Source organism: Bos javanicus, chromosome 5, assembly GCF_032452875.1.
Source record: "Bos javanicus breed banteng chromosome 5, ARS-OSU_banteng_1.0, whole genome shotgun sequence".
NCBI lineage: Eukaryota > Metazoa > Chordata > Mammalia > Artiodactyla > Bovidae > Bos > Bos javanicus.
In genome coordinates, this window is record NC_083872.1 from 79,135,727 (window position 1) to 79,161,256 (window position 25,530).

The 25,530-nt window shown below is 39.8% G+C and overlaps 1 protein-coding gene and 1 pseudogene across 5 annotated transcripts in view; both read left to right on the forward strand.

Annotated features, from left to right (window-relative positions):
- Nucleotides 1-25,530, forward strand: part of DENND5B (DENN domain containing 5B) — a 221,050-nt gene that overhangs the window by 188,222 nt on the left and 7,298 nt on the right. For all 5 annotated transcript variants that reach the window (XM_061417469.1, XM_061417470.1, XM_061417471.1 and 2 more), the window contains 8 exons: nucleotides 794-875; nucleotides 10,711-10,839; nucleotides 13,406-13,527; nucleotides 18,738-18,883; nucleotides 20,706-20,824; nucleotides 21,653-21,840; nucleotides 23,899-23,981; nucleotides 24,202-24,328. In XM_061417469.1, coding sequence (XP_061273453.1) covers nucleotides 794-875; nucleotides 10,711-10,839; nucleotides 13,406-13,527; nucleotides 18,738-18,883; nucleotides 20,706-20,824; nucleotides 21,653-21,840; nucleotides 23,899-23,981; nucleotides 24,202-24,328 — 996 coding nt within the window. The remainder of the gene's footprint in view (nucleotides 1-793; nucleotides 876-10,710; nucleotides 10,840-13,405; nucleotides 13,528-18,737; nucleotides 18,884-20,705; nucleotides 20,825-21,652; nucleotides 21,841-23,898; nucleotides 23,982-24,201; nucleotides 24,329-25,530) is intronic.
- On the forward strand, nucleotides 882-10,704 carry LOC133247960 (glucose-6-phosphate 1-dehydrogenase-like; annotated as a pseudogene).

Consider the following 25,530-nt stretch of genomic DNA (forward strand, 5'->3'; position numbering starts at 1 on the left):
GGGGTTCCTCAGGCAAGAATACTGGAGTGGGCTGCCATTTCCTTTTCCGGGGGATCTTCCTGACCCAGGGAAGATTCTGAATCTCCCACATTGGCACCACTGAGCCACTAGGGAAGCCCAACTACAATATATTAGCCAATAATTGATTGTTTCGCCATTGTTATAAAAAAGAATAATCTTTCCTTCTTACATAAATGTTAGCTCTTCAGGCTTCATAAGAGAATGACTCATAGACATTATACTTCTAACTGTCCATTTAGGTTACTCACTTTGTATGATAAACATATTGTTACTTGGATTCTGAACTTGAAGTAGAAACTTATCAGACTAAAGAATCCAAACTCTTAAGGTTTTCTTTTTAAACGTTTTTTCGAAAGGGAAATTTTATGATTGTAGCTAACGAGACCAGAGATGATTCACGTATTTAGTAGGTTAATTTACAGACACTGCTTTCCTGCAATTATTCAGAGCTATTAGAATGATAACTTTAGAAAATGACTGGCCCTTCTGGCCAAAATGTACACACGTTGTCTTATTTGCTATGTGGGTTCTTATGATTCATTTAAAATTTTCAGATAAAGCCCCATATTAACTAGGAAGAAAATAGCTAGTTTACTGTAATAATAAAGTAGGAATATTTGGGTGAACAAATTTGAGCTTTTCTATTATCTTTAAAATTTGTTCATATCAAAATAGCTTCAAAGTATTTATTTGTGGAATGTGAATCATGTAGATTTTTTTTTAAGTCTCTACTGTTGTTTTTCTAATACTTTGCTGATATTTTTCTACATAGTTGCCCTTGGACCAGAAAGAAGAAAATCTGACTCAGGAGTTATGTTGCCAACCCTCAGGGTCTCTCTTATCCAAGACATGAGGTATTTGTTATATGTGCTAGCATATGGTGATAACTTTTGAAATATTCATGGTTTTCATATAAATTGCTCAAATAACTGTGACTATGGTATTTTTTGCCTATGTATTCTGAAGAAAACATTTTTTATAATCTCATTTATTTTAATTTTGTACTGTTATGATTTTCCTGACATTAAATCCAAAGGCAAAATGCAATTGAGAAGAGTTTTTTAAATATCCCTAAATTATTTTTACATTTTCTTTTGTTCTGTTTTTTCCTTCTTTAGTATCCTTAAATTCTTACTATCCCCAGATATAAACCAAAATATCTGCAAATAATAGCAAGTTACTCAGCAGAAAAATCTCTGTCACTTAGATTTCCTTTGAAGGAAATGCAAATCTGAAAATTATCACATGCAATTACTGGTTTTAAAAGTGATTAGAAGGCATCAACATACCTAAAATAGATTTACTGAATGAGGAAGGCAGAAGTTTTTTCTTTTGAATATTTTGGGTCCTTTTTAGTTAACTTTTAAAATATATGGGTTTAATGTTACAACATTTATTGATGTTTATTTGATTTATCAAAGGCTTACAACTAAAAAGCATAACTCTTATGGGTAGCGTCATAATACTGCAGTGGCACATCCTGACTTCACACAAGCTGTGTGATCCCAGGCACTTTTTGTAACTTCTCTTTGTCTCAGTTTTTCTTTCTCTTGTTGCTGTTCAGTTGCCAAGTTGTGTCCAACTCTTTGTGACCCCATGGATTGCAGCATGCCAGGCTTCCCCCTGTCCCTCACCGTCTCCTGGAGTTTGCCCATATTCTTTCTCTCAAAGATAAAAACAGTTGTCTAGTTCATGAGACCTAAACAAGTTAGTCCATTATACTAAAAAGTTTCAAGAAGTTCTTGGCTTATCCTAAGAGTTCAGTAAATGTTGGATTTTGTTTTCTGAATCCATATTTATATCTTAAATGCTCTTATTGCTTGATAGATGAAATGTAGTTGTCCTCATGTAGCTTATGATTCCTTTTGAGGTCAGCAAGAGATGAATAGTTCTAACTATGAGGGGAATGCACTCCCCCTCTCTTAATGGAAACATAAAACCACATGTGTTAATGCCTTGATTTCACAGTAGCCATCATTTTAAGGTGGTGATTGTTGAGAGCTTTGCAACAGTGACCTCAAGGACCAAACTTCTAAAACCTAATTAGGAGATGATCATGTTACATAAGGCTACCCTACTCCTTCCAGTTTCCTGCATATTTACTTTTATCTCCTTTATGTTGTTGGTTTTGTTTGGGGAGGGGTGTCCGGCCTTGATAAACTCCCTTCATTTGATAAAAGGCAGTCTAGCGTGCTGATTAAGAGCTCAGACTGTGGAACCAGCCCACAAGGGTTGCTGTTTTAACTCTGCCACATACTAGGCTCTGTGGCCAAAGGCAATTGCTCATATTCCCAGTTTCCTCACCTATTAAATAATAGTGTTTCTCTTAAAAATTTTGGTATAAATATTCAATGAGTTAATAAAGGTAAAGCACTCAAAATTGTCCTAGAAATAAATGTATGTTTGTGTACTCATGCATACATATACATCTATACTTACTTCTGTTTCTATATTTATTTATATGTGTGTATGTGTACTTTTATATAATTTTTAAGACCATAAATTCATAATGATATCCCTGATTCCAGTTCTGTACCACAGGGATCATGCTAGCCTTCTCCCTTATTTATAATTTTTTTCTCAAACTATGAGAAACCTGGCTCTCATTATCTGTAATATATTCACTTATTTGTACAACCTGTAAGGTAGTTTTGAAATTGCTGCCTCACACCCCTGTAAGAAACAGAGGTACTAACTAAGCACAGTGTTTGCACAACTCAGTTTTGTCATTAACCTTTCGATACCCAGTCAAAATACTGTTTTCCAAAACTTAGGTTCCTTCTTTTTTTCTCCAGCCCCTTCAGTGTGGTCTTATTATTCATTTGTAACAGTGTTAGGTTTATTTGTTACCTTGTATTTCATTCGGGGTTCCCTTCACATCCTAGTGATTTTTGTTTGGGGTTTTGCTTAAATGTATATACAATGAAATTCATTCTTGGTGTGTAGTCCTATATGTTTTCATAAAAACACAATTGTGATGCATCACCCCCTTGTGCTACTGCTTTTGCATCAGCCCCTCTCCCAGCTTCCTACTCTGTGCAGTCACTGATACATTTCCAGGCTCTTTTCACTGAGAGAGCCTAGAAGTAGTAATACCCCAGCAATAGTGAGCACAGCTAGTGCCCACAGATTGGTTTCTGGATACCATTCTCCAATGAAAGGAACCATGGCTATCTAGAGAAGTGATTGATTCCAGGAACTGAGGAAGGGAAAATACAGAATGAACCAAGTGCATCTTTGGTAAGGGAGTGCTCAGAAAGTGTAGGATCACATAATAAAGACGAGCCAGCCTGAAAGAGCTACAAATGGCCAAAGCTGAAACAATTTGAGCAAAAAAAGTAATTTACAGTAGTAATAAAATGAATATCCAAGAGCCTTTTCCAATATAAATAGTTAAATAAGTGAATACAGTGGAACAGCTTTTTTACAGAAGCACTCCAATTAATAAATATAGAAGAATGAAGTAGAAAAATCAGTGGTTGAAGCATCTAAGCTGAAACAAGAATATTTGCAGTGTCTCAAAAGTATTTTCCCCAAGAATTTATTAATTACAAAGGAAAAAGTATTAAGTTTACAGTAGATTCCCCAGGCAAGAATACTGGAGTGGTTTGCCATTTTCTTCTCCAGGGGATCTTCCAGACCCAAGAATCAAACCCTCATCTCCTGCATTAGCAGGCAGATTCTTCACCACTAAGCCACCAGGGGAGCCCCTTTTTCATAATATATTTACTTATATCTCAGTGGATATGTTTATTTCTGTTTCTAAGTTCTTAGGCAAGAACTTCATTGTAATCTCTAGTTGCAATCTAGATAGTTCATGTGGACCTTTTTCCTTAAAGAGAAATACCTAAGTAATATGCTAAACTTTGACAGATAAACAAAAAATACTTGTTTTCTAAAGATTAGATTACATAGATCTCAGAGTTCACACTCTATTGGCCTCGTGCCCTGCCAGTAACTCCTGTCTCCGAAATTTCTGTCTTGAGGCAAAGACATGGGCAGTTTAGAGATTTTTGAGTCCCTGTAGTTGTCAAGAGTCTTGGTACCAGATTGCTCAGCAGCTGGCATGAGTCCAGGACAGATATGTCTACAGGCTATCCCCTTTATCTTAGTATATCTGACAATTCCCCAGGACTTTCATAGATACTAGGTATCACTGTACTGTCAATAATAGAATGATTTCTTTTCTTCCAAAGAGAAAGGCTTGGGACAATAAATAATTATACAGATTATCTACATATAAAAGAGGAGTATTACAATGCCATTATCATTATTACTAATTTCTTTCCAGAGTAGCTATGCGTATATCATCTAGACATTCAAACCAACTTTTATTGTTAATGACAAAATGTAATTAATAATGAGGGGTATAGTAGAATATTACATGATTGAGGAGATTGTTAGTACTGTTATCTAAGTATAGATATTCTGAATATGTCAACAAATGAGCAGGATGTCTTAAGTATATCCTAGAAGTACTTGGTTTTCCTATAAAGATGGGAATAAATTACTTGACAGTAAACTGGATGGTCACTTTTATCTTTTTATAAATAATGTTTGCATATGTGCTTGTGAGCATCAGCTTTATTCTCCACTAAGGTTAAAATAAGCATGATTAATTTTGTTACCCTAGGAAGGAATATTTGAGGGATTTTTATGACTACAGAGTGTGGGCTTAAACTAAAATTGGCTAATTCCTTAATTTCTCAAATAAATATTCCTTAATTTCTCTAATAAAAATAATTTCTCTGGCTTTCACTGGTGATAAATTAGATCATTGAAGGCTGTCAAGGTCAAGGAAAGCTTTCTAGAAGAAGCTGGGATTTCAGACATGAATAGAATCAAATAAGGAAGCTCAAAGAAAGTAGGTACTTCAGGTAATAAAACACAAGTCTATGAGTTAACTGCTTGGAGTAGAATTTTTTAATAGGAAAATATGTTGAGGCCAAGACTTCATGGGCCTTGAATGCAAGCTTGAGCAATTCAGATGATATCCTGTGAGCGTTTGAAGATTCTGCAATAAAGCAATTAATTACATTAGGAAGCAGTCTTTTAGGCAAAGAAATTTCCCTAGTGCCAGTAAACAAAGGGCTTGAGAAGAGTCTGGTGGCCTCATCTCTTGACGCCCGTGCCTCCTGCCAAAAAAAAAAAAAAAGTGCAAACATTTTTATGAGGGGAATGCTAATAGCCACCTAAAGAAAATACGTTTCACTTTATGTATTCCAATCCTGCCCATTTTCCTTAACCATACATTGTTTTTCAAATTATTATGTCCCATTTTGACATTCTTGATCTATTATGTCTCCAGTTTAAGGCCAGCATACGACTAATTTCAGTAGATTTTACTGTGTTAGAGCAGTAAGAATATTTAGGAAAAGATTACCCAACATAAGTACTTACCAGACTTCATGTAGATTCATTTTGGGTAGATACACTTTGACAGCGTGGTATTCCTGGATCCTGTGAACTCTTATCTGGCACTGAGCTCATGGGGGGACCTTGTAAGTACTGTGGAACGTTAAGTGATAAATACCTGAGCATTTTCCAGTGTTGCTTTTAGTCAGCTGTTTCATCTGGGCAATGTCAGGGTTGAGGAAGAGCCAATGCTGTTTCCTAGGCTCATATTGGCTGTGCCCATGTGGGTTGTCCAGTGCCCACCACTGCTGCCACCACCATAATCAGGGTGTAAATGGGGCTTGCCTGACCCCAGTTTTCTTCATTTGTGACCACGTGTAATGGTCTTAGCCCTTTAAAGATAAATTAAGTCTGTCATAATTTCTGAAAAAAATTCTTAGAGGTGAGGTGAGGTTGGTTAACACGAAAATGTCAACAGAATTTTCTTTTATCTCCTCATTCTGATGTGTTTTTCAGCCACTTCTTTAAGCCTCTCGTGTGATGTGATAATGCTTTATTTTACATTTTGTTTATCAAGAGTGTTTGATCAGACGCATGGGAGTCTGCCCCAGATGGGAAGCTGCAGCTTCGAGCCTCCCTAGCTCTGACCCTGCTGGGGGAATAGCCACCACGAGGCTACCTAATAGGGCTGGTTTGACCTGACCAGGTGACCTTAGCAAGGGGTGGGGGGTGTGCTGAAGAAGGCTGGCCTACAACTGGGATCGAGGGGCGTGATCACACTGCAGAAATGGAACCCTCTGCCCAGGGCACACAAGAAAACCAAACCTCAGGACGAAGGAGGGAGGGACACATGCGAACACATGAGGACTCACAAGGCATCCAGACATGGAAGTGCAGTACTGGGGACCACAGGTGACCTGCAGCCGGGCACCCAGCACAGAGAGCATCATGGCAGAGCAGGTGGCTCTGAGCCAGACACAGACGTGTGGGATACTGTGGGAAGAGCTGTGCCAAAGCTATTCTTTCCATCAGTCAGGGACAATATATCTTAATATGTACATATCCTCTTCAAGAGGAATATCTACCCACCATCTGGTAGCTGTTCCAGGATGGCTTCTGCCAAAAGATACCTTCATTGTGGGCTACACCGACTCCCACTTCACAGTGGCCAACATCCGCAAGCAGAGCAAGTCCACCCCAGAGTAGGAGCCCAAGCTGGAGGAGTTCTTTGCCCACAGCTCCTACATGGCCAGCCAGTATGATGACGTGGCTTCCTAGGAGCACCTCAACAGTGGCATGAACGCTCTCCACTAGGGTCCGCAGGCCACTGCCTCTTCTACCTGGCCTTGCTCCCCAGCGGCTACAGGACTGTCACCAAGAACATCTGTGACACCTGCGCGAGCCAGACAGAACCGTATCATCATGGGGAAGCTCTTTGGGAGGGACCTGCGTATTTCCAACCAGCTGTCCGACCACGCAGCCTCCCTGTTTTGTGAGAACTAGATCTACTGCATCGACCACTACCTGGGTAAGGAGGTAGTCCAGAACCTCATGGTGCTGAGGTTTTGTCAACAGGATCTTTAGGCCCCATTTGGAACCGTGACAACATTGCCTGCATGGAGCCTTCAAGGAGCCATTTGGCACTGAGGGCCGGTGGAGCTACCTCAGTGAATCTGGGATCATCTGGGAGGTGATGCAAAATCCCCTCCTCCAGATCCTGTGTCTGGTGGCCATGGAGAAGCCCATCTCCACCAACTCAGATAACATCCGTGATGATAAGGTCAGGGTGTTGAAATGTATATCAAAGGTGCAGGTGAGCAATGTGGTCCTGAGCCAATATATGGAGAACCCCACTGAAGAAGGTGAGGCCACCAGAGGGTACCCAGAGGACCCCAGGGTGCCCCATGGGTCCACCACTGACACCTTTGCGGCTTTTATGTTCTCTGTGGGGAATGAGAGGTGGGATAGGCTGCCCTTCATACTGTGCTGCGGCAGAGCCCTGAATTAGCACAAGACCGAGGTGTGTCTGCAGTGCCTAAACATGGCTGGTGATGTCTTCTAGCAGCAATGCAAATGCAACAAACTGGTAATCCATGTGCAGCCCAAGGAGGCTGTGTATGCCAAGATGATGACCAAGGAGCCTGGCATGTTCTTCAACCCCGAGGAGTCAGAGCTGGACCTCACCTACAGTAACAGATACAAGAACGTGAAGCTCTTTGATGCATATGAGCACGCCTCATCCTGGACATCTTCAGTGGAAGCCAGATGCACTTTGTGTGCAGTGACGAGCTTCAGCAGACCGGGTACATCTTTACCCCACTGCTGCACCAGATCAATCGCAAGAATCCCCAGCCCATCCCCTACATCTGTGGTAGCCCAGGCCCCACAGAGGCCGATGAGCTGATGAAGAGAACGGGCTTCCAGTACAGAGGGACCAACAAGTGGGTGAATGCCACATGCTCTGAGCCCTGAGCACCTGGTCCCCACCCCAACCCACCTTGGCCTGTCTCTCTGTCCTTCCCACTGTCTGACCCCATTTCAGGAGGACCTTGAGACCATAACCATCAGCCTCACAATCCCGGCTCCAGGCTCTGGCCACACTGTGCCATGGCTGCCTTGGGCCCAGTTACATTCTTCAACCACAAGCACAAGAGAATCACACTGTGACCATCCCCAGCAGCCAGTGAGCCAGCTTCTGTCCACAAAACTGAGCCCCAGTGGAAGAAAGAAGAGTGGCTCTTCATCTGTCCTGGCTCTTTCCAGATGACTGGAGTTAGAGGACCATAGGGAGGGGCAGTGGTAGGCCTCAGTGGGCCATGGCTGTCAGCAGGCTCCTCAGAACTCAGGAGGAAGGCCCAGTTGCTTCTGCACCAGCCTCAGTGCTATTTGATATTCCTGGTCACCCCTGGAAGGAACTTCCAGGCTGCCCAGCACACCCCCCCACCGTCTTGGCTTCCTCAAATGTCCCCCTTGAATGTCCTCCCCACTGGAAACCAAGCAGCAGGTGGGATGCCCGACCTCAGTCCCCTGTCATTAAACCAGCAAATGGAATAAAAAAAGTGTTTGATCATATGTAGGTGCCCTGGATTGAGAGGCTAAATCTTTACATCCAGGGATTGAGAGAGAAAGAAGGAAGAAGAGAAGTAAGAATGTGTGTATTATACCATGGATGGACCTAGAGGGCATTATGCTAAGTGAAGAGAAATCCTGCATGATGTCACTTATATGTGGAATCTAAAAAAGAAAACGAATAAACAAACATAATCAGTCATAGATACAGAAAACAGGTGGCTGCTAAGAGGGCAGGGGCTTCGGGAGAGGAGAGAAATAGAGGGAGATTGAGGTACTGACTTTCAGTTAACAAAATAAATTAGTCACAGGTATGAAATGTAGTGTGGGGAATATAGACAGTAACTATGTAATATTGTTGTATGGTGACAGATGACAGCTAGACTTATCATAGTGATCTTTTTGAAATGTATAGAAATCAAATCACTGTTGTGTAGCAGGAACTAACACAGTGTTGTGGGTCAGTTATACTGCAAAAACAAACAAGTTCATAGAAAAAGAGATCAGGTTTGTGATCACCAGAGGCCAAGGTGGGTTGGAGGGAGATCATCTGAAGGCAGTCAAAAAGTGTAAACTCTGAATTTTAAGTACTTAGTAGGGATGTAATGTGTTGTGCAACATGACAAGACAACACTGCTGTACAATGTAAATGAAAGTTGTTAACAGTAAATTGTAAAAATTCTAATCACAAGGAAAAAAACTGTCTTTAATGTATCTATAAGAAATGGTAGATGTTCACTAAACCTATTGTGATCATTATTTCATAATCTATATAAGTCAAATCATTATGTTGTGTACCTTATATGTTGTGTGTCAATTATATCTCAATAAAACTGGGCAGGGGGAAGAGATGTGTTTTACAAGGAGGGTATTCCTTTTTATGAATGCTGGAATCATCAGAATCTGCAATGATTATAACAGCTGAGATAAGTCATTCTGTACTTAAAAAAAAATCAAAGGAAAGATCGTGGGTCACAATCACAAAGACTTTTCAGTGACTCATTGTACTGTTTCTATAATTACCCTGTCCCTTAGATTTGTCCTTCCTGCTCAATCCTTCTTTCCTCCTAGGAGGGGAATAATTTAGGAAGATTAATTCAGTCCTGCTGGGCATAGCATCAACTTCAACACAGAATACTAATTTATACATATATGTAAGTTATGACCAACCTAGATAGCATATTGAAAAGCAGAGACATTACTTTGCCAACAAAGGTTCGTCTAGTCAAGGCTCTGGTTTTTCTGTGGTCATGTATGGATGTGAGAGTTGGACTGTGAAGAAAGCTGAGTGCCGAAGAATTGATGCTTTTGAACTGTGGTGTTAGAGAAGACTCTTGAGAGTCCCTTGGACTGCAAGGAGATCCACCCAGTCCATTCTGAAGGAGATCAGCCCTGGGATTTCTTTGGAAGGAATGATACTAAAGCTGAAACTCCAGTACTTTGGCCACCTCATGCGAAGAGTTGACTCACTGGAAAAGACTCTGATGCTGGGAGGGATTGGGGGCAGGAGGAGAAGGGGACGACAGAGGATGAGATGGCTGGATGTATCACTGACTCGATGGACGTGAGTCTGGGTGAACTCCGAGAGTTGGTGATGGACAGGGAGGCCTGGCGTGCTGCGATTCACGGGGTGGCAAAGGGTCGGACACGACTGAGCGACTGAACTGAATGTTCATTTGGAGGTTGATCACACAATTTTTTTGTGGCCACACAGTATCCTAAGTCTTTCAAATTTTTAAGAATTTTTAATTTATTAGTATAATACAGCTTTTCTTCTAATGCCATAGAAAATGGAACTTCATATTTTCCAGATGTTGTCAGAGCAATTTGAAAAATGATTCAGTGAATTAAAGTTGTAGCAGAGATTTAATTAAACTGTAGAACAATTATTTTGAGTAAGAGCATGAATATACAGCCTGTTTTATTACTTTTATTTTTCTGAGGGTCAGGGATAACTGATTGCCAGTTTATATGTATCTGCAAGCATGAAACAAGAACAAAATAAAACCTGAAAGAGTAAATGAGTGTTAAATGCTTTATCTTAGGATATTGTCTGTTTGGTCATGTTGTAATGGTAATTCTGATGTGGGACTAATTTCATGATTCAGATGGGACACTTGAAGTTTAATCAGCATAAATGGTGTGTGGCCTATTCCCTCTAAGTAGAAAATAACTTTTCTGTGCGAAGTGCTGTAATTCTTCAGTTCTTTTCCAGTTCAAGGTTAGCCTTAGGATTGACATCTTTGCTGTTTTACTATTCTTTAGGCATATTCAAAACATGAGTGAGATCAAGACTGATGTCGGACGAGCTCGAGCATGGATAAGATTGTCTCTAGAAAAGAAGGTCTTGTCCCAGCATCTCAAGCAGTTGCTCTCTAACCAGCTGCTCACAAAGTAAGAGGTGGCCTCGAGGCATTTCTGTTTCTATGACCTATGCCTACAAAATAAGTTGCATAGACTGACAGGCTGCCTTCTTTAGCATGAGTTGTTCACTCCTTGCACATGTACTCTTCCTTTCTAACAGGCACATGTTTCAGAAACTCTGTGTCATGACCTCCTATTTGATTATATATGGGAGGGTACAGATTTCATAGCCAGAGGCAGATGGTGCTACCTTTTTCAGAAAAAAAAAGCTAAGTAGTCCCACAGGTTGATGGTAGCATCCAAAAAGTGAAAGTGGCTCAGTTGTGTCCAGCTCTTTGCGAACCCATGGACTGTACAGTCCAAGGAATTCTCCAGGCCAGAATACTGGAATGGGTAGCCTTTCCCTTCTCCAGGGGGTCTCCCAACCCAGAGATTGAACCCAGGTTTCCCACATTGCAGGTGGATTCTTTACCAGCTGAGCCACAAGGGAAGCTTTACCAGCTGAGCCACAAGGGAAATACCCAAAAGATGGGTTGAATTTGTGTAAACCTTGTATCATATTGTGAAGATCACAACAAAACCAGGAGTAGCAAAAAAAAGGTCCATAGTAAAGAGCTTCTCTGAGAGTCTTACCAATACTTATATTTAGTAGTGTAGAGCCAGTAAACCAGTCAAGAGCATATTAGTTAATTAACTGTTTTGATTGATTCCCTTTACTCCATCAGAAACCTAGATGATAATACATATAGTAGAATTAATTTGAAAATTAAGGGCTTTGGGGTTCTCTAGAGCAAAGGCATGCAAAGGATTCAGCAGAGACCTCAAACACGAGAGTGTTGGAATCCCACCATAACCCAATTCTTTTTGTGATTTTAAATTTGTATGTATCACTGTAGAGTTAGTTATCCCTTGGAGCATTTTAGGATGACTCTTAATATCCAAAGAATGAGTTAGATAAAGAATATATGATGTGAAGTACAGCCTGTGAACCTGACCGTCTCCTCTTAAAACTGACTACACTCCCCACACCTTATCCCTGCTGATAAGTCTTCTGCCCTTTGTGGCCAGAGTACAAAGCAGAAAATGATAGTCGTTTAAAAATGTTGCTACGTAAAGGTAACTACTAAGTATCTTTTCTAAGTATGTTTTCTACTGTACTTCCTTCTATGCATGTTCTCTTAGTTAAGATTATACTGTATTTGCAATTCAGCTCACCCTTTTTTCAGGTTAATATTATACCATAACATTTTCTATGTCATAAAGTCTCTGAAATCTGAATGCCTGTGTTCAAATACTGCCTTTACTATTCACTATTTGAATGGCCTTTTAGGCAAGATCCTTAACTTCATTTTATCACTTTTCCTCATCTGTAAAAGGAGAATGCTAATAGACTTACCTCTCATGTGATCACGAGGATTAGATATATTAATAACTATGAAATACTTGGGAAATGCTTAAATGTAAATGCTTAATAAAAAGTTACTGTTTTAGGGAGCAGTAGTTTTTTTCTTACTCAGTTAAAATTCAATCCTTATTTGAAGTGAAACATCTGAAACACAGAGTGGTTTAAATTTTCCAGAAAGATATCTTCCAAACACTATAATATGGATGATTATAACTAGTCAGTATTTTTAAAAATTTATCTTTAGTGAATGTTATGTCCTTCAGCCATGGGATGAGGGAAAAAAAAAATCCACCATAGGCTATTAATAGCAGATGTGGGGAGTAGTAGTTTTGTTATTGTTAAAATTCTTCTTAAACTTAATTTTTTTAACAAATTTTTTAAAATTTGTTTTTAGCTGCACTGAGTCTTCACTCTGCATGCTGGCTTTCTCTTGCTGCCATGAGCAGGGGACTACTCTCTAGTTGCGGTGCGTGGCCTTCTCACTGCTGTTGCTTCTCTCGTTGCAGCTTGCAGGCTCTGGAGCTCAGGCTCAGTACTTGTGGCGCCTGGGCTTAGTTGTGCCATGACATGTGAAATTTTCTCAGACCCAGGGATTGAAGCTGTGTTCCCTGCATTGGCAGATGGATTCTTACCCATTGTATCACTAGGAAAGTCCTAAACTTTATTTTAAATTAGTATACTGTGATATATTGGGTTGGAAAAACCTGAATGAACTTTTTGGCCAACTCAGTGTTTTTATTTTTTACAAATAATATTCAAGTGGACATTTGTGAGTAAATCTTTGCCATTTCATATTATATCCTTAGGACTGAGTCCTTAAAATAAAATTAATAAGTCAAAGAATAATTATTTTTAATTACTTAAATATTACCAACAAATTGCTTTTCTGAAATTTTCAGATTACACTTTCTGTTATTCACTGCCACCCCCCACATACACCCCCATCAGCACTGATCATTAATTTTAAATCTTTATTACTTTAATGGACAAAATGAATTCACAGGAGGTTGTTTCTTTAATTACTAAGTAGGTTAAAATATTAACGTATATACATTCATTTTTATGAATTGTCTGTTCTTTCTAGATTGAAGTTTCTACTCATCGTTTGTCTAAGAGGAAGTATTTTTTAGCGGAAGACATAAAGAAAAATACACAATACTATTACTTTGTGTTTGTCTTATCCTTTCCTAGGAAGCTTTATAAACGTTATGCTTTTCTCCGTTGTGAAGAAGAAAGAGAGCAGTTTCTTTACCATCTTCTTTCCCTCAATGCTGTGGACTATTTCTGCTTCACCAGTGTCTTCACCACTATCAGTAAGTCTGGAGAAGTGAATGTTAAGTGAAGTGCTGCTCGGATGACTAATGGAATAAGAGTTTATATTTTTAAAAGTGAGACATACCACAGTTCAGTGAGACAGACACTGTAACATCCACCCCTCCCCCAACCTTCCCTGCCCAACCCCATCTCCATTTAGCAATAAAGGTTACAGCCCAGCAGCCCCACCTCCTGAAGACAACCCTCGGCTATTTGGGGAATGTCTCACCAAAGAAAACTACCATCCCTGAGGCTGTCCGTCCTACTAAAGCCAGCCAGGATCCCTGCCTGATCCCTGGGCTGCCCCAGAACTCACTGTGGTATCAGCTGAGGACTCACAGCATCAGAGCTCAGTTTCTGCCTCAGCCCACCCTTTCTTCCTCACGTGTTGAACCCAGAAGCAGCATTCTTCATGCTGATTTCTGACTCAGAGTCTGCTTACCAAAAAACCCATCCTGCAGTAGGAAATGGGGTTGATGTGAAGAGGAATGTTTTATTAAACAAACATTGCAGTGTCTTATCTGAAACACATAAATTCAAAGAATCAGTATATGATAATAATAAACATGTAACTGAACAGCCATGAAATTAAAAGATGCTTGCTCCTTGGAAGAAAAGCTATGACCAACCTAGACAGCATATTAAAAAGCAAAGATATTACTTTGCCAACAAAGGTCTGTCTAGTCAAAGCTATGGTTTTTCCAGTAGTCATGTGTGAATATGAAAATTGAATTATAAAGAAAACTGAGTGCTGAAGAATTGATGCTTTAGAACTGTGGTGAAGACTCTTGAGAGTCTCTGGGACTGCAGGGAGATCAAACCAGTCAACCCTAAAGGAAATCAGTCCTGAATATTCATCTGAAGGACTGATGCTAAAGCTGAAACTCAATACTTTGGCCACCTGTTGTGAAGAACTGACTCACTGAAAAAGACCCTGGTGCTGGGAAAGATTGAAGGCAGGAGGAGAAGGGGACGACAGAGGACAAAATGGTTGGATGACATCACCAACTCGATGGACATGAGTTTGAGCAAGCTCCAGGAGTTGGTGATGGCCAGGGAAGCCTGGTGTGCTGCAGTCCATGGGGTTGCAAAGAGTTGGACAGGACTGAGCAACTGAACTAAACTGAACATCATTAAACTTTGATGATTCAGAAAGACTTCAGAATCTTGCTGAATGTTGAAGATCTTAATGACCCAGATAACCACGATGGTGTGGTCACTTACCTAGAGCCAGACATCATGGAGTGTGAAGTGGACCTTAGGAAATGTGACTACAAACAAAGCTAGTGGAGGTGATGGAATTCCAGCTGAGCTATTTCAGATCCTAAAGGATGATGCTTTGAAAGTGCTGCATTCAATATGCCAGCAAATTCGAAAATTCTGTAGCAGCCACAGGACTGGAAAAGGTCCATTTTCATTCCAACCCCAAAGAATAGCAGTGCCAAAGAATGTTCAAACTACCATACAGTTGCACTCATTTTGAATACTAGTAAGGTTATGCTCAAAACCCTTCAAGCTTGACTTCAGCAGTACGTGAACTGCGAATTTCTAGATGTACAAGCTGGGTTTAGAAAAGGCAGAGGAACCAGAGATCAAATTGCCAATATCCGCTGGATCATAGAGAAAGCAAGGGAATTAAAAAAAAAAAAAATCTGCTTCATTGACTACACTAAAGCCTTTGTGTGGATCACAACAAACTGTGGAAAATACTTCAAGAAATGGTAATACCACACTACCTTACTTGTCTCCTGAGAAACCTGTATGTGGCTTAAGAAGCAATTAGAAACTTACATGGAACAACTGACTGGTTTAAAATTAGGGAAGAAGTAAGACAAGGTTGTAAATTGTCACCCTGTTTATGTAACTTCTATAACTTCTTATATAGCAGTTAATGCCTGACTGGATGAATTGTAAGCTGGAATCAAGATTGCCAGGAGAAATATCAACAAACTCAGATATGCAGATGATACCACTCTAATGGCAGAAAGTAAAGTTAATCTAAAGAGCCTCTTGATGAACGTGAAAGAGGAGAGTGAAGAAGCTGGCATAAAACTCAACATTCAAAAAACTAAAATCATGGCATCTAGTCCCATCACTTCATGGCAAATAGAAGGGGGGAAAGTGGAAGCAGTGACAGATTTTATTTTCTTGGGTCCAAAATCACCTCACTGAGGACAGTGAATACAGCCATGAAATTAAAGTGCTTGCCCCATGGAAGGAGAGCTGTGACAAACCTAGACAACGTATTCAAAAGCAGAGACATCACTTTGCTGACAAAGGTCCGTATACTCAAAGCTGTGGTTTTTCCAGTAGTCATGTATAGATGTGTGAGTTGGACCGTAAAGAAGGCTGAGCACCAAGGAACTGATGCTTTCAAATTGTGGTGTTAAGAAGACTCTTGAGAGTTCCTTGGACTGCAAGGAGATCATACCAGTCACTATAAGGAAATCGGCCTTGAATATTCACTGCAAGGACTAATGCTGAAGTTGAAGCTCCAATACTTTGTCCACTTGATGGAGAGTCAACTCATTGAAAAAGACCCTGATGCTGGGAAAGATTGACGTCAAGAGCAAAATGAGAATATGGTGGTTAAATAGACTCTGAATGCTAATGGACATGAATTTGAGCAAACTCTGGGAGATAGTGAAGGACAGGAAAACCTGACATGCTACGGTCCATGGGGGTCAAAAAGAGTCAGACACAGCTTAGCCGCTGAACAACAACAAGAGGGAGGAAATACTGATTGAAGATGTGTTTTTGATAAACTAAATTATAGTATTTATTCTGTCACATTGGTCCCCTTCCCTACTTTGGAGAATTTTTACTTGTATCAGTTAGGAATTATTTTCAGTTGCAAATATCAGAAAACAGTGGTTTAAACAAATCGGTAGTTTTGTTTTTCTTACACAGTGAGAAGTCTTGAAGTAGGCAGTCTGCAGTGCTATCACAGACCCAAGCCCTGTGACCGCTGCCAGTGTGTGCTAATCACCTCATGATCACAGGATAGCTGTTCTCAGTTTACCCTCCAGCCTGAAGAAGGAAGCAGTGCCAAGGAAGAGGGGTCAGAATCTGTGCCAGAAGAACATAGTTTTCTGAGAAATTTCAATAAATATAACCAGTATTTCACTGGGCAGAGTTGTGTAGGTTTTGGTCTTCTAAGTCTCTGGTAGAGGCAGACAAAGAAAATGGAGTTAGAATGGTTATTAGACTAACCTGTAATATCTGTCAAGATACTGTTAGTTAATTAGAAGCTAAGGTGTTATACACAATTTTGAAAGAAAAGAAATTGCAGAGGGACTCCTAAGCTCTTCCCCATATCTGCAGATTTCTCTTTATCCATGTAACTCTTAAAACCAGGGAATTGAAATACTTCATGAAATAAATATTCTGAGTTTAATACTACTACTCTTTTTCTGCTTTATGAAATCATTGTTGTGTATCTGTGAGCCCTTTGCAGCCAACAGAACTGCTGACCCTAAACAAGCCTTTTTCTGCATCTTTTCTAATCCTATTAGTGAAAGAAATGAGTAGCCTCTGGCACCTAAAATAACATCTTGCACTAACCTCTTCTGCTTTCAGTTTCAAAAATCGTTTGAGTCTCATGATTACTAAGCCATGAAAATATGGCCTTTTTCTCTGACATTTTCCTTTCCTTCAGCCAAAATAAAAGGACAGAAAGGGGAGTTATTCAGCCAACAGAAAGAAAGTCCTCTATGTAAAATTAGAGAAATGAGCCATTTATCCCATTCATTTTGCTCATCTAAGAGCACACTGAAACATGAACCCCTCTTGTGAGGCAGTATCTGAGCCCCTTGTCCAGTGACTGTTTTTAATCCTGCATGTAGTTCTTTCAAAGAGGACTTTTTAATAGTTCTCTTGTGACTGGATGAAGAGAATACCAACCAAAATATTGATTCTACCCTGCTTTAAAAAAAAAAAAAAACGTATGGCTCTGAGGGCTAAAAATATGCTAATGTGTCTGAGCCGTCCTCATTTTTTAAAGGAAATGGAGGTGTGTGGAATGCCTAACTGTGGGTTCCACATTTGAGCAAACGATGGTGTTTGGCCAGTGACATCTAGTGGCTTGCCTTTGAAGAGCCTTCAAAGGGACGATTTCACAAATTCCTTTCCGCATCCTTATTCTCTCCCTGAGGCATCTCTTGCCCTAGAGCCCCCTTTCCAAGTTGTAGCTAATAGACTTCATATTACAACTGGAATGGAGGTGCTGTTGTCTATTACTGGCTTTGCATATAGGACTGTAACACTGGGGTGAGAAAGTTCTGGAGTGCAGTGTTGTGAAGCATTGCCCAAGAAAATCAGCAACAAGCAGATACTATGCAAGTAGTCACCAACCACTTTCCTTATATGAAACCATGCCAGTAACCATGCTCATTTGTACTCCATTTTGGAACAAAATGAATAAAAACATCAAAGCAATGAAAATACTACACAGTCACTGTCTATGTCCTCAGGTATTCTGGTGCTAATGCCTGACATTGTTTATAAAATGTAGTGCTGATGATAAGCATGCCATGTTATGGGTGTGAGAGTTGGACCATGAGAAGGCTGAGTGCTGAAGAATTGGTGCTTTCGAATTGTGGTGCTGGAAAATACTCTTTTGAGAGTCCCTTGGACTGCATGGAGATCAAATCAGTCAATCCTGAAGGGAATCAACCCTGAATATTTGTTGAAAGGACTGTTGCTGCAGCTGAAGCTCCAATACTTTGGCCACCTGATGCGAATAGCCAACTCATTGAAAAAGACCCTGGTACTGAGAAGGATTGAGGGCAAAAGGATAAGAGGGTGACAGAGGTTGAGATGGTTAGATAGTTATCACTGACTCGATGTATAAGAATTTGAGCAAACTCCAGGTAATAGTGAAGGACAGAGGAGCCTGGTGTGCTGCAGTCCATGGGGGTTGCAAAGAGTCGGACAGAGTTTAGCAACTGAACAACAACAATGCCATGTATACATAATGATGTATAAGTATGGAAACTAGTACAAGTACTGGGACTTGTGGCTTAATACCAGACCTCATCTTTCTAGACTAGAGGAGGTTATGATCTCATCCTGTTGCTTAAGTTTATATCTTGATAGATCATTAAAAAGCAAATTATCTGTGAAAGCCAACAGAATTCTGAACATATATTTGTTTTCTTCAGGAGAACTTCATTGTTATTTTGTATTAATTTCAGCATTTTTCTTTCAGTGATTCCATATAGGTCAGTGATCATTCCCATCAAAAAGCTGAGCAACGCGATCATCACGTCAAACCCTTGGATCTGTGTATCAGGAGAACTAGGAGACACGGGAGTAATGCAGATTCCCAAAAACCTCCTTGAAATGACTTTTGAAGTAGGTTCAGCTAATTGCTTTCTTAGCACAAAGTGTCATACATAGTTCTACACAACAATGCCAGTTTCAGTTTTTCATTTTTCCCCGAGTCAAATAATACAAAGGGTAATTAAGCATGCAGGATCATTTAGAAGATTATATACCTAAAGTTGTCTGCTACTGCTGCTGCTGCTAAGTCGCTTCAGTCATGTCCGACTCTGTGCGACCCCATAGATGGCAGCCCATCAGGCTCCCCCATCCCTGGGATTTTCCAGGCAAGAACACTGGAGTGGGTTGCCATTTCCTTCTCCAATGCATGAAAGTGAAAAGTGAAAGTGAAGTCGCTCAGTCGTGTCTGACTCTTAGCGACCCCATGGACTGCAGTCTACCAGGCTCCTCCGTCCATGGAATTTGCCAGGCAAGAGTACTGGAGTGGGGTGCCATTGCCTTCTCCAAAAGTTGTCTGGAACACATGAATTTGTTTTGCATTCTTATTGTTATTTTAATTGTTAAGCTGTGTATTTCTACTTGTAGTGGTGCACTCTGGGGCTTTGCCAGGTCCTTTTCCATAATTCCCAACGTGTGTTGTAAAACCTGGCACGTAGAGAACATTCAGGTGAATGCTTTCCCCACAGTGGTTCTCTTCCAAACTGTAAATTCACCCTGCCTGAACCTGGACAAAGGGAACGGGAGCTGCTTTTCATGCTTTGGCCTTTAGACCACATGGTGATATTTATAAAGTGATCTTGCGAAAATACCTCTCACTATGATAGTCAGTTTTCCGGTCTTACCTGGTGAAGTAGCCCCATACTTTTGAGCCCACATGCTGGTTGATCCTGGCATGCAGAAAGGAGACAAACATCTGTTCTCCTTTCCGAAGGGAAATGGTACTAACTGAACGTTCTCTTCCTGGGGTCTAGGAATGGCAGTTTCCACTCAGAGTCATGACACTGCCCAAGAGCTTATTTTGACACTATTCAGTGGGCTCACAGCTATCTGTATATAAAAGATTAAAATCCTTGGCTTTTCTTTGACTGCTATAAAGCATAAACTGCATTATAAGTCCCATCATTGCTGTTTCCAGACTCTCACATCTGCCTGCTTCTTTCCATCTCTGCTGCCACAACTAATTCAACATGCCCTCCTCCATCACCTAGATCGCTATGATTCAAAGATGTGAAGTGCTTTGAGAACTCATAGCTTTGAGGTTCCCAGCTATACATAGTCAGTTGGGGTCTGTGATCTTTCATCAGAATTTTGTTGACATTTATTTTTACCATTTCTGTTATCATCGCTTTTTTTTTTTATCATCACTTTCTTTTGTACTTACCCACAAAGGGTCAGGAAGAATGCTGATAACTATGTTTTTTTTTTTTTTAACAGTAGCTTCAGAGACTTCTAGATGATGTTTGAGGTCAGTCTGCCTTAGTATTTATTAAAGCAGAAGAACTTGGTGATTTTTTATGTCTATAATTATTTTTCTGACCTCTCTATAACTAAATAGCATCCTTTCCCATTTTTTGGAATTCTTCTCATCCTTCAAAGGAAAAAAAATCTACGGTGATGTTTCTGGATTCTCCAGTTGGAAATCATTGTTCCTTCCCAAGTGTTCTTCAAGCACCTGTTTACATATCTACTCTGACATGTAATCCCTCTCATTTAATAATGTTCCTATGTTTCCTGTCTCATTAGAAGGGATCTATTTGGATATTTTTCTCTAGTGCACAACAGAACACATTATGCAGAGTCCTCTGCACTTGTAAATTGTTTGGAACCACTACTAAAGCTGAGAGGTGGCAGGAAAAGATTGGGAACTGAGTACCTTATGATCCTGTCCCTACAGTGCCAGAATCTGGGGAAGCTGACGACTGTCCAGATCGGTCACGATAACTCAGGACTGTTAGCCAAATGGCTAGTGGATTGTGTCATGGTCAGAAATGAAATCACAGGACATACATATAGGTAAGTAAATGTCCTTGGGAGTTCAGACTTCTTTTAATACTTTTTAGACAAGAAAAAGTTTGAGAATTATTTTCATTCTAAAGCTTTCCCACTACCTTTTGAATTTTACTTTAGTTTTTTGGGTTGTCTTGTTTATGTAATAACAAAGTTCTGTTATTTTGTTCCAAATACAAAATTGCCCCCAAAATACTTCTCAAAAAGACTGATTGTGTTTGCTGCTAACACTTAGTCCACAAATATGTTGAAAAAGATTGAAACTCTGGTAAGAAAAGGAAAAAAAGAAACTTAAAAAATAATATCAGTAAGACAAAAGGCTCTTTTGGACACTCCTGATTGCAGCCAGCACTCCTCTTTGAGAACATTCTCCCCTTTTTTCCTGGAACTTAATTCCCCCATTAACATCTAGTTTGAAGATACTCTTGTTGACACTAACTACAGAATTTTGATACAGATGAGGTATGAGAAAATATTTAAAAGTTACTTTAATTTGATAATAATAATTTATGGCTATACAAGAGAGACTTCTTTATTTTTCAGAGATTCACTGAAGTAATTAGTAAAATGTCCTGATGTGTGATTTACTTTAAAATACTTTTAACAAAAAACAAAAATGAAGCATATGGGAGAATGTTATAACTAAGTCATAAGAACATGGGTGTCTATTTTTTTGTCTTCTTTTTTAAGTGTTTGCAATTTTTTATAATGAAAAAATCACCCACAGGCTGAACACCCACTAAAATGATGGGTTTCACCCTTGATGCCATTTAAAAATTCTGATTAAAGCTAGTAACATATTGGAGATTCTGAAGGTTATTTCTGTCCTGCTAGGTTCCCATGTGGGCGGTGGCTGGGGAAAGGCATTGATGATGGAAGTCTGGAGAGAATTCTCATTGGAGAATTGATGACATCAGCAGCAGATGAGGATCTAGTAAAGCAGTGTCGGACTCCACCCCAGCAGAAATCACCCACTGTGGCCAGGAGACTGAGCATCACATCACTGACAGGAAAAACTACCAGTAATTAGTTGTTTTTTTATTTTCCAATGTGTCTTAGATGTTTTAGGCATCATTTGGCCATTTCATAAAAAACTGTTGTGTTAAATGAATTATGGTAAGGAGATTAAAAAGAAAGCTGAGGAAAATTAATTTGTGAGAAAGACTTTAGAGTGGAGAGAGAAAAGGGGGGAAATAAGGCAGGATAATTACAAATAATTAAAAGCCTGAAGAATTTAGATGTTAAAATCCAATAAAAAACCACCTGCTCTATTTCAGTTATGCTCTGAAGGTATGAATAAATAATATTTTGCCTGAAACTTCAAGGAAGAATAAGGACAGTTATAGTACTCTCATATCTAGTTATCCAAAGCCCCTTTGTCTAAGAGTAATTCTAAAAATTCCACTCCCCACCCCACCCCCAAACTTCCTGTAGAAGTGACAAAATATATAAAAAAGTGACTTCTACAGATGGGATATTGTGTTCACATGCCATTTTTAATAGCACAATAAACTTCTAGTTTATACTAATGTGGTCTTTAGTCTCCCAAGGATATCAAATTTTAATCCCTGGGATATGTAAATGTTACTCAATTGAGTAAGTTAAGGATCTTGAGATAGGGAAATTATCTGGGTTATCCAGGTGAACCCTAAATTTAATTACATGTATTGTTATAAGATAGAGGAAATTAGACACACAGAGGAGAAGACAATAAATAGACAGATGGAGGCAGAGACTGGATGATGTGGGCACAGGCCAAGGAATGCCACCTGGGCTTGAAGAGGCAAGGAGCAACTTCTTCCATTGAGCCTCCTGAGGAAGCACAGCCCTGTCCACAACTTGATTTCCACCCATTGATACTGATTTCTGACTTCTCCCTCTGGAATTGTGAGAGAAGAAATTTCTCCCTTTTTTAAGTTACTAAATTTGTGGTCATCTATTACAGGAGCCACAGAAAACTAAAGAGACAGTCAAGTGGTTTTATTTCAATTCATAGACAATAACCATGAGTTATTGGAGGTACCTTATTAATAAGAGGTACCTAAGAGGTCCTTAGTTAACAAAGCAATTTCCTTAGATATTATTATTCTATATCCGTTTGTTAGCATATAGTGATATATTAACTATTAGAATGATACAGTCTTTAACAATCTCCCTTATTCTTTAATAAATGATTCCCTTTATCCATAATTCTTTTCTGCCTCCAAAGTAAACTTAATACCGCACATACACTAGAATAGCTAAAAAGAGGATAGACAATAGTGAATACGCATATATTTCAATGGGAATACAAAAGGAAAAACCATTTGGCAATTTCTTATAAAGATATATACATGTACTAACCCTACACTTCACCCAGAACTCTCAATCTAGATGTATATATCCTAGAGAAATGAATGCATATATCTATACCAAGACTCATACTCAAATTTTCCAAGCAGCTTTATTCATAATAGCCAGAATGGAAACACTTGCAATATCCACCAGCTGGTAAGTGGATAAGCAGATAGTGATACATCTAGTCGGTGGGATACTATTCAGCAATACTGTTGATATAGCTAACATCATGGATGAATCAAAAGTATTGTGCCAGGTGAGAAAAAGCAGACATTATACAATTCTATTTATTAAATTCTAGAAAAGGCAATATAATAATGATGGAAAGCAGATGAGTAGTTGACAGGGGTTACAAAGTTACAAGCTGGGGAAGGGAATTGACTGTAAAGGGGAACAGCGGAACTTTGGGGGTTGATGGCAATTTTCTGTATTTTGATTATAGTGGTAGTTACATGTCTACACATCTGTCAAAACTCATCAAATTACATACTTAAAATTGGTGACTATAGTTACAGATTTTGAATGGGAAGGCTGGGATTTGAGTCTTGGGGGTCTCTTAGATCCTTTTCCTTTGTGCCAGTATGCCTCACTTGACCAAACTGGCAAGGCAAGTTCCATGGATCCCTGACAAGGCAGCCTGCCCTGGTGAAGTGTTTCCTGTACAGGCAGGCACAGTTGATGTCCTGTAGTACTTGGTTTATTTTCCTTGCCTGAAATTTCTGCCATTATTCATTATTTTTTAGAACCCAATGCAGGACAGATCCAAGAAGGAATTGGAGAAGCTGTGAACAACATTGTGAAACATTTTCACAAACCTGAAAAAGAGGTATGATGGGCTATAAAACTTACTGTGGTAGGATTTTAAAGCTGCTTTTATACATGATACATAGGGCAATAAAAAGGTGCTTTAATTTTTATTTGTAAGCTTGTTAATTAATAGCTGCAAAAACATGTTTCACAGCTACCCTCAGCACTTGCTCCTCTGCTGTTTTCTTAAACGTCGATGCGGGAGCTCATTCTCTGGCACTGTGTGTTGCTCTCCACAGAGAGGAAGCCTCACTGTGCTGCTGTGTGGAGAGAGCGGCTTAGTTGCGGCGCTTGAGCAAGTTTTCCACCATGGCTTCAAATCAGCTCGCATCTTTCACAAGAATGTCTTCATCTGGGACTTCATAGGTAAATTAAAGCTGGTGTGCATTGTTGTAAGGTCATTGAAATGTGTCTTAGAAAACTCAAAAAGCCCAAGAATTTGAGCAAATAAGGGTTGGTGTTAAGGGTATATGTTTTTCAAAGTAAATATCAAATAAGCAGTGTCTGTGCTTTTCATTCAGTCAACAAATATCTCTGTGTGTGTGTTCACAATATTCTAAACTATTTTAGATGCTCAAGATATACACTTCAAGTTAAAAGTAAACAAGACACAGAAATTCCTATGGTTGACAAACTTACAATCTTGTGGGGTCAGGAGGGCAAACAATACACAAAATCATAACAGATATGTAATTTATCTGATATGTTGGAAGGTCATCATTGATGCAGACAAAAATGGAGCAAGGCAAAAGGAAACGGAGTGGGAGAACTCTTTTAATTAGGAAGGTTATAGACCTTGTTGATAAGGTACTGTTGAGCAAAGACTTTAAGGATGTGAGGAAGTGAGCCTTGTGAATACCAGGAAGAGAGCACCCCAGGCTGAGACAGGTGCCCTTGCAGAGCAGGGTGGGGCTGTGCTTGGCTTTCTGTAGAGCAGCAAGGAGGTGAGTGTGACTGGAACAGAATGAGGGAGAGAGGTGGGTATTTGGAGAGAGGATCTTTATTGCTAGAGCCGGGTTGTGGAGGGCCTTCTGTGTCTTTGAAAGCAGTTGGTCTTTATCCTGAATGGAATGGGAAGCCATTGGAAGACTTGGCGCTAAGGTGTGCTTAGTTACTCAGTCGTGTTCGACTCCTTTGCGACCCCATGGACTGTAGCCTGCCAGGCTTCTCTGTCCATGGGGATTGGATTCTCCAGGCAAGAATACTCGAGTGGGTTACCACGCCCTTCTCTAGGGGATCTTCCCAACCCAGGGATCAAACCCAGGTCTCCTGCATTACAGGCAGACTCTGAGCTACCAGGGAGCTGAGGAATAGGATATAATTTGTTTTAAAAAGATTACTCTAGTTCTGTGCTATCCAGTATGGTAACCACTAGTCACATGTGGCTATTTAAATTGACTTAATTTAAATCAAATTTTAAATTGACTCCCTTAGTCATACTGGCCCTACAAGGGGCTATAGAATTGGACCTTGCAGATATAGAATGTTTCCATCTTCAGGAAAGTTCAATTAGATTGTGGTTCTCTAGCTCCCTAAACTTTGCATTCTTTATTTTGCTATGCAGCTCT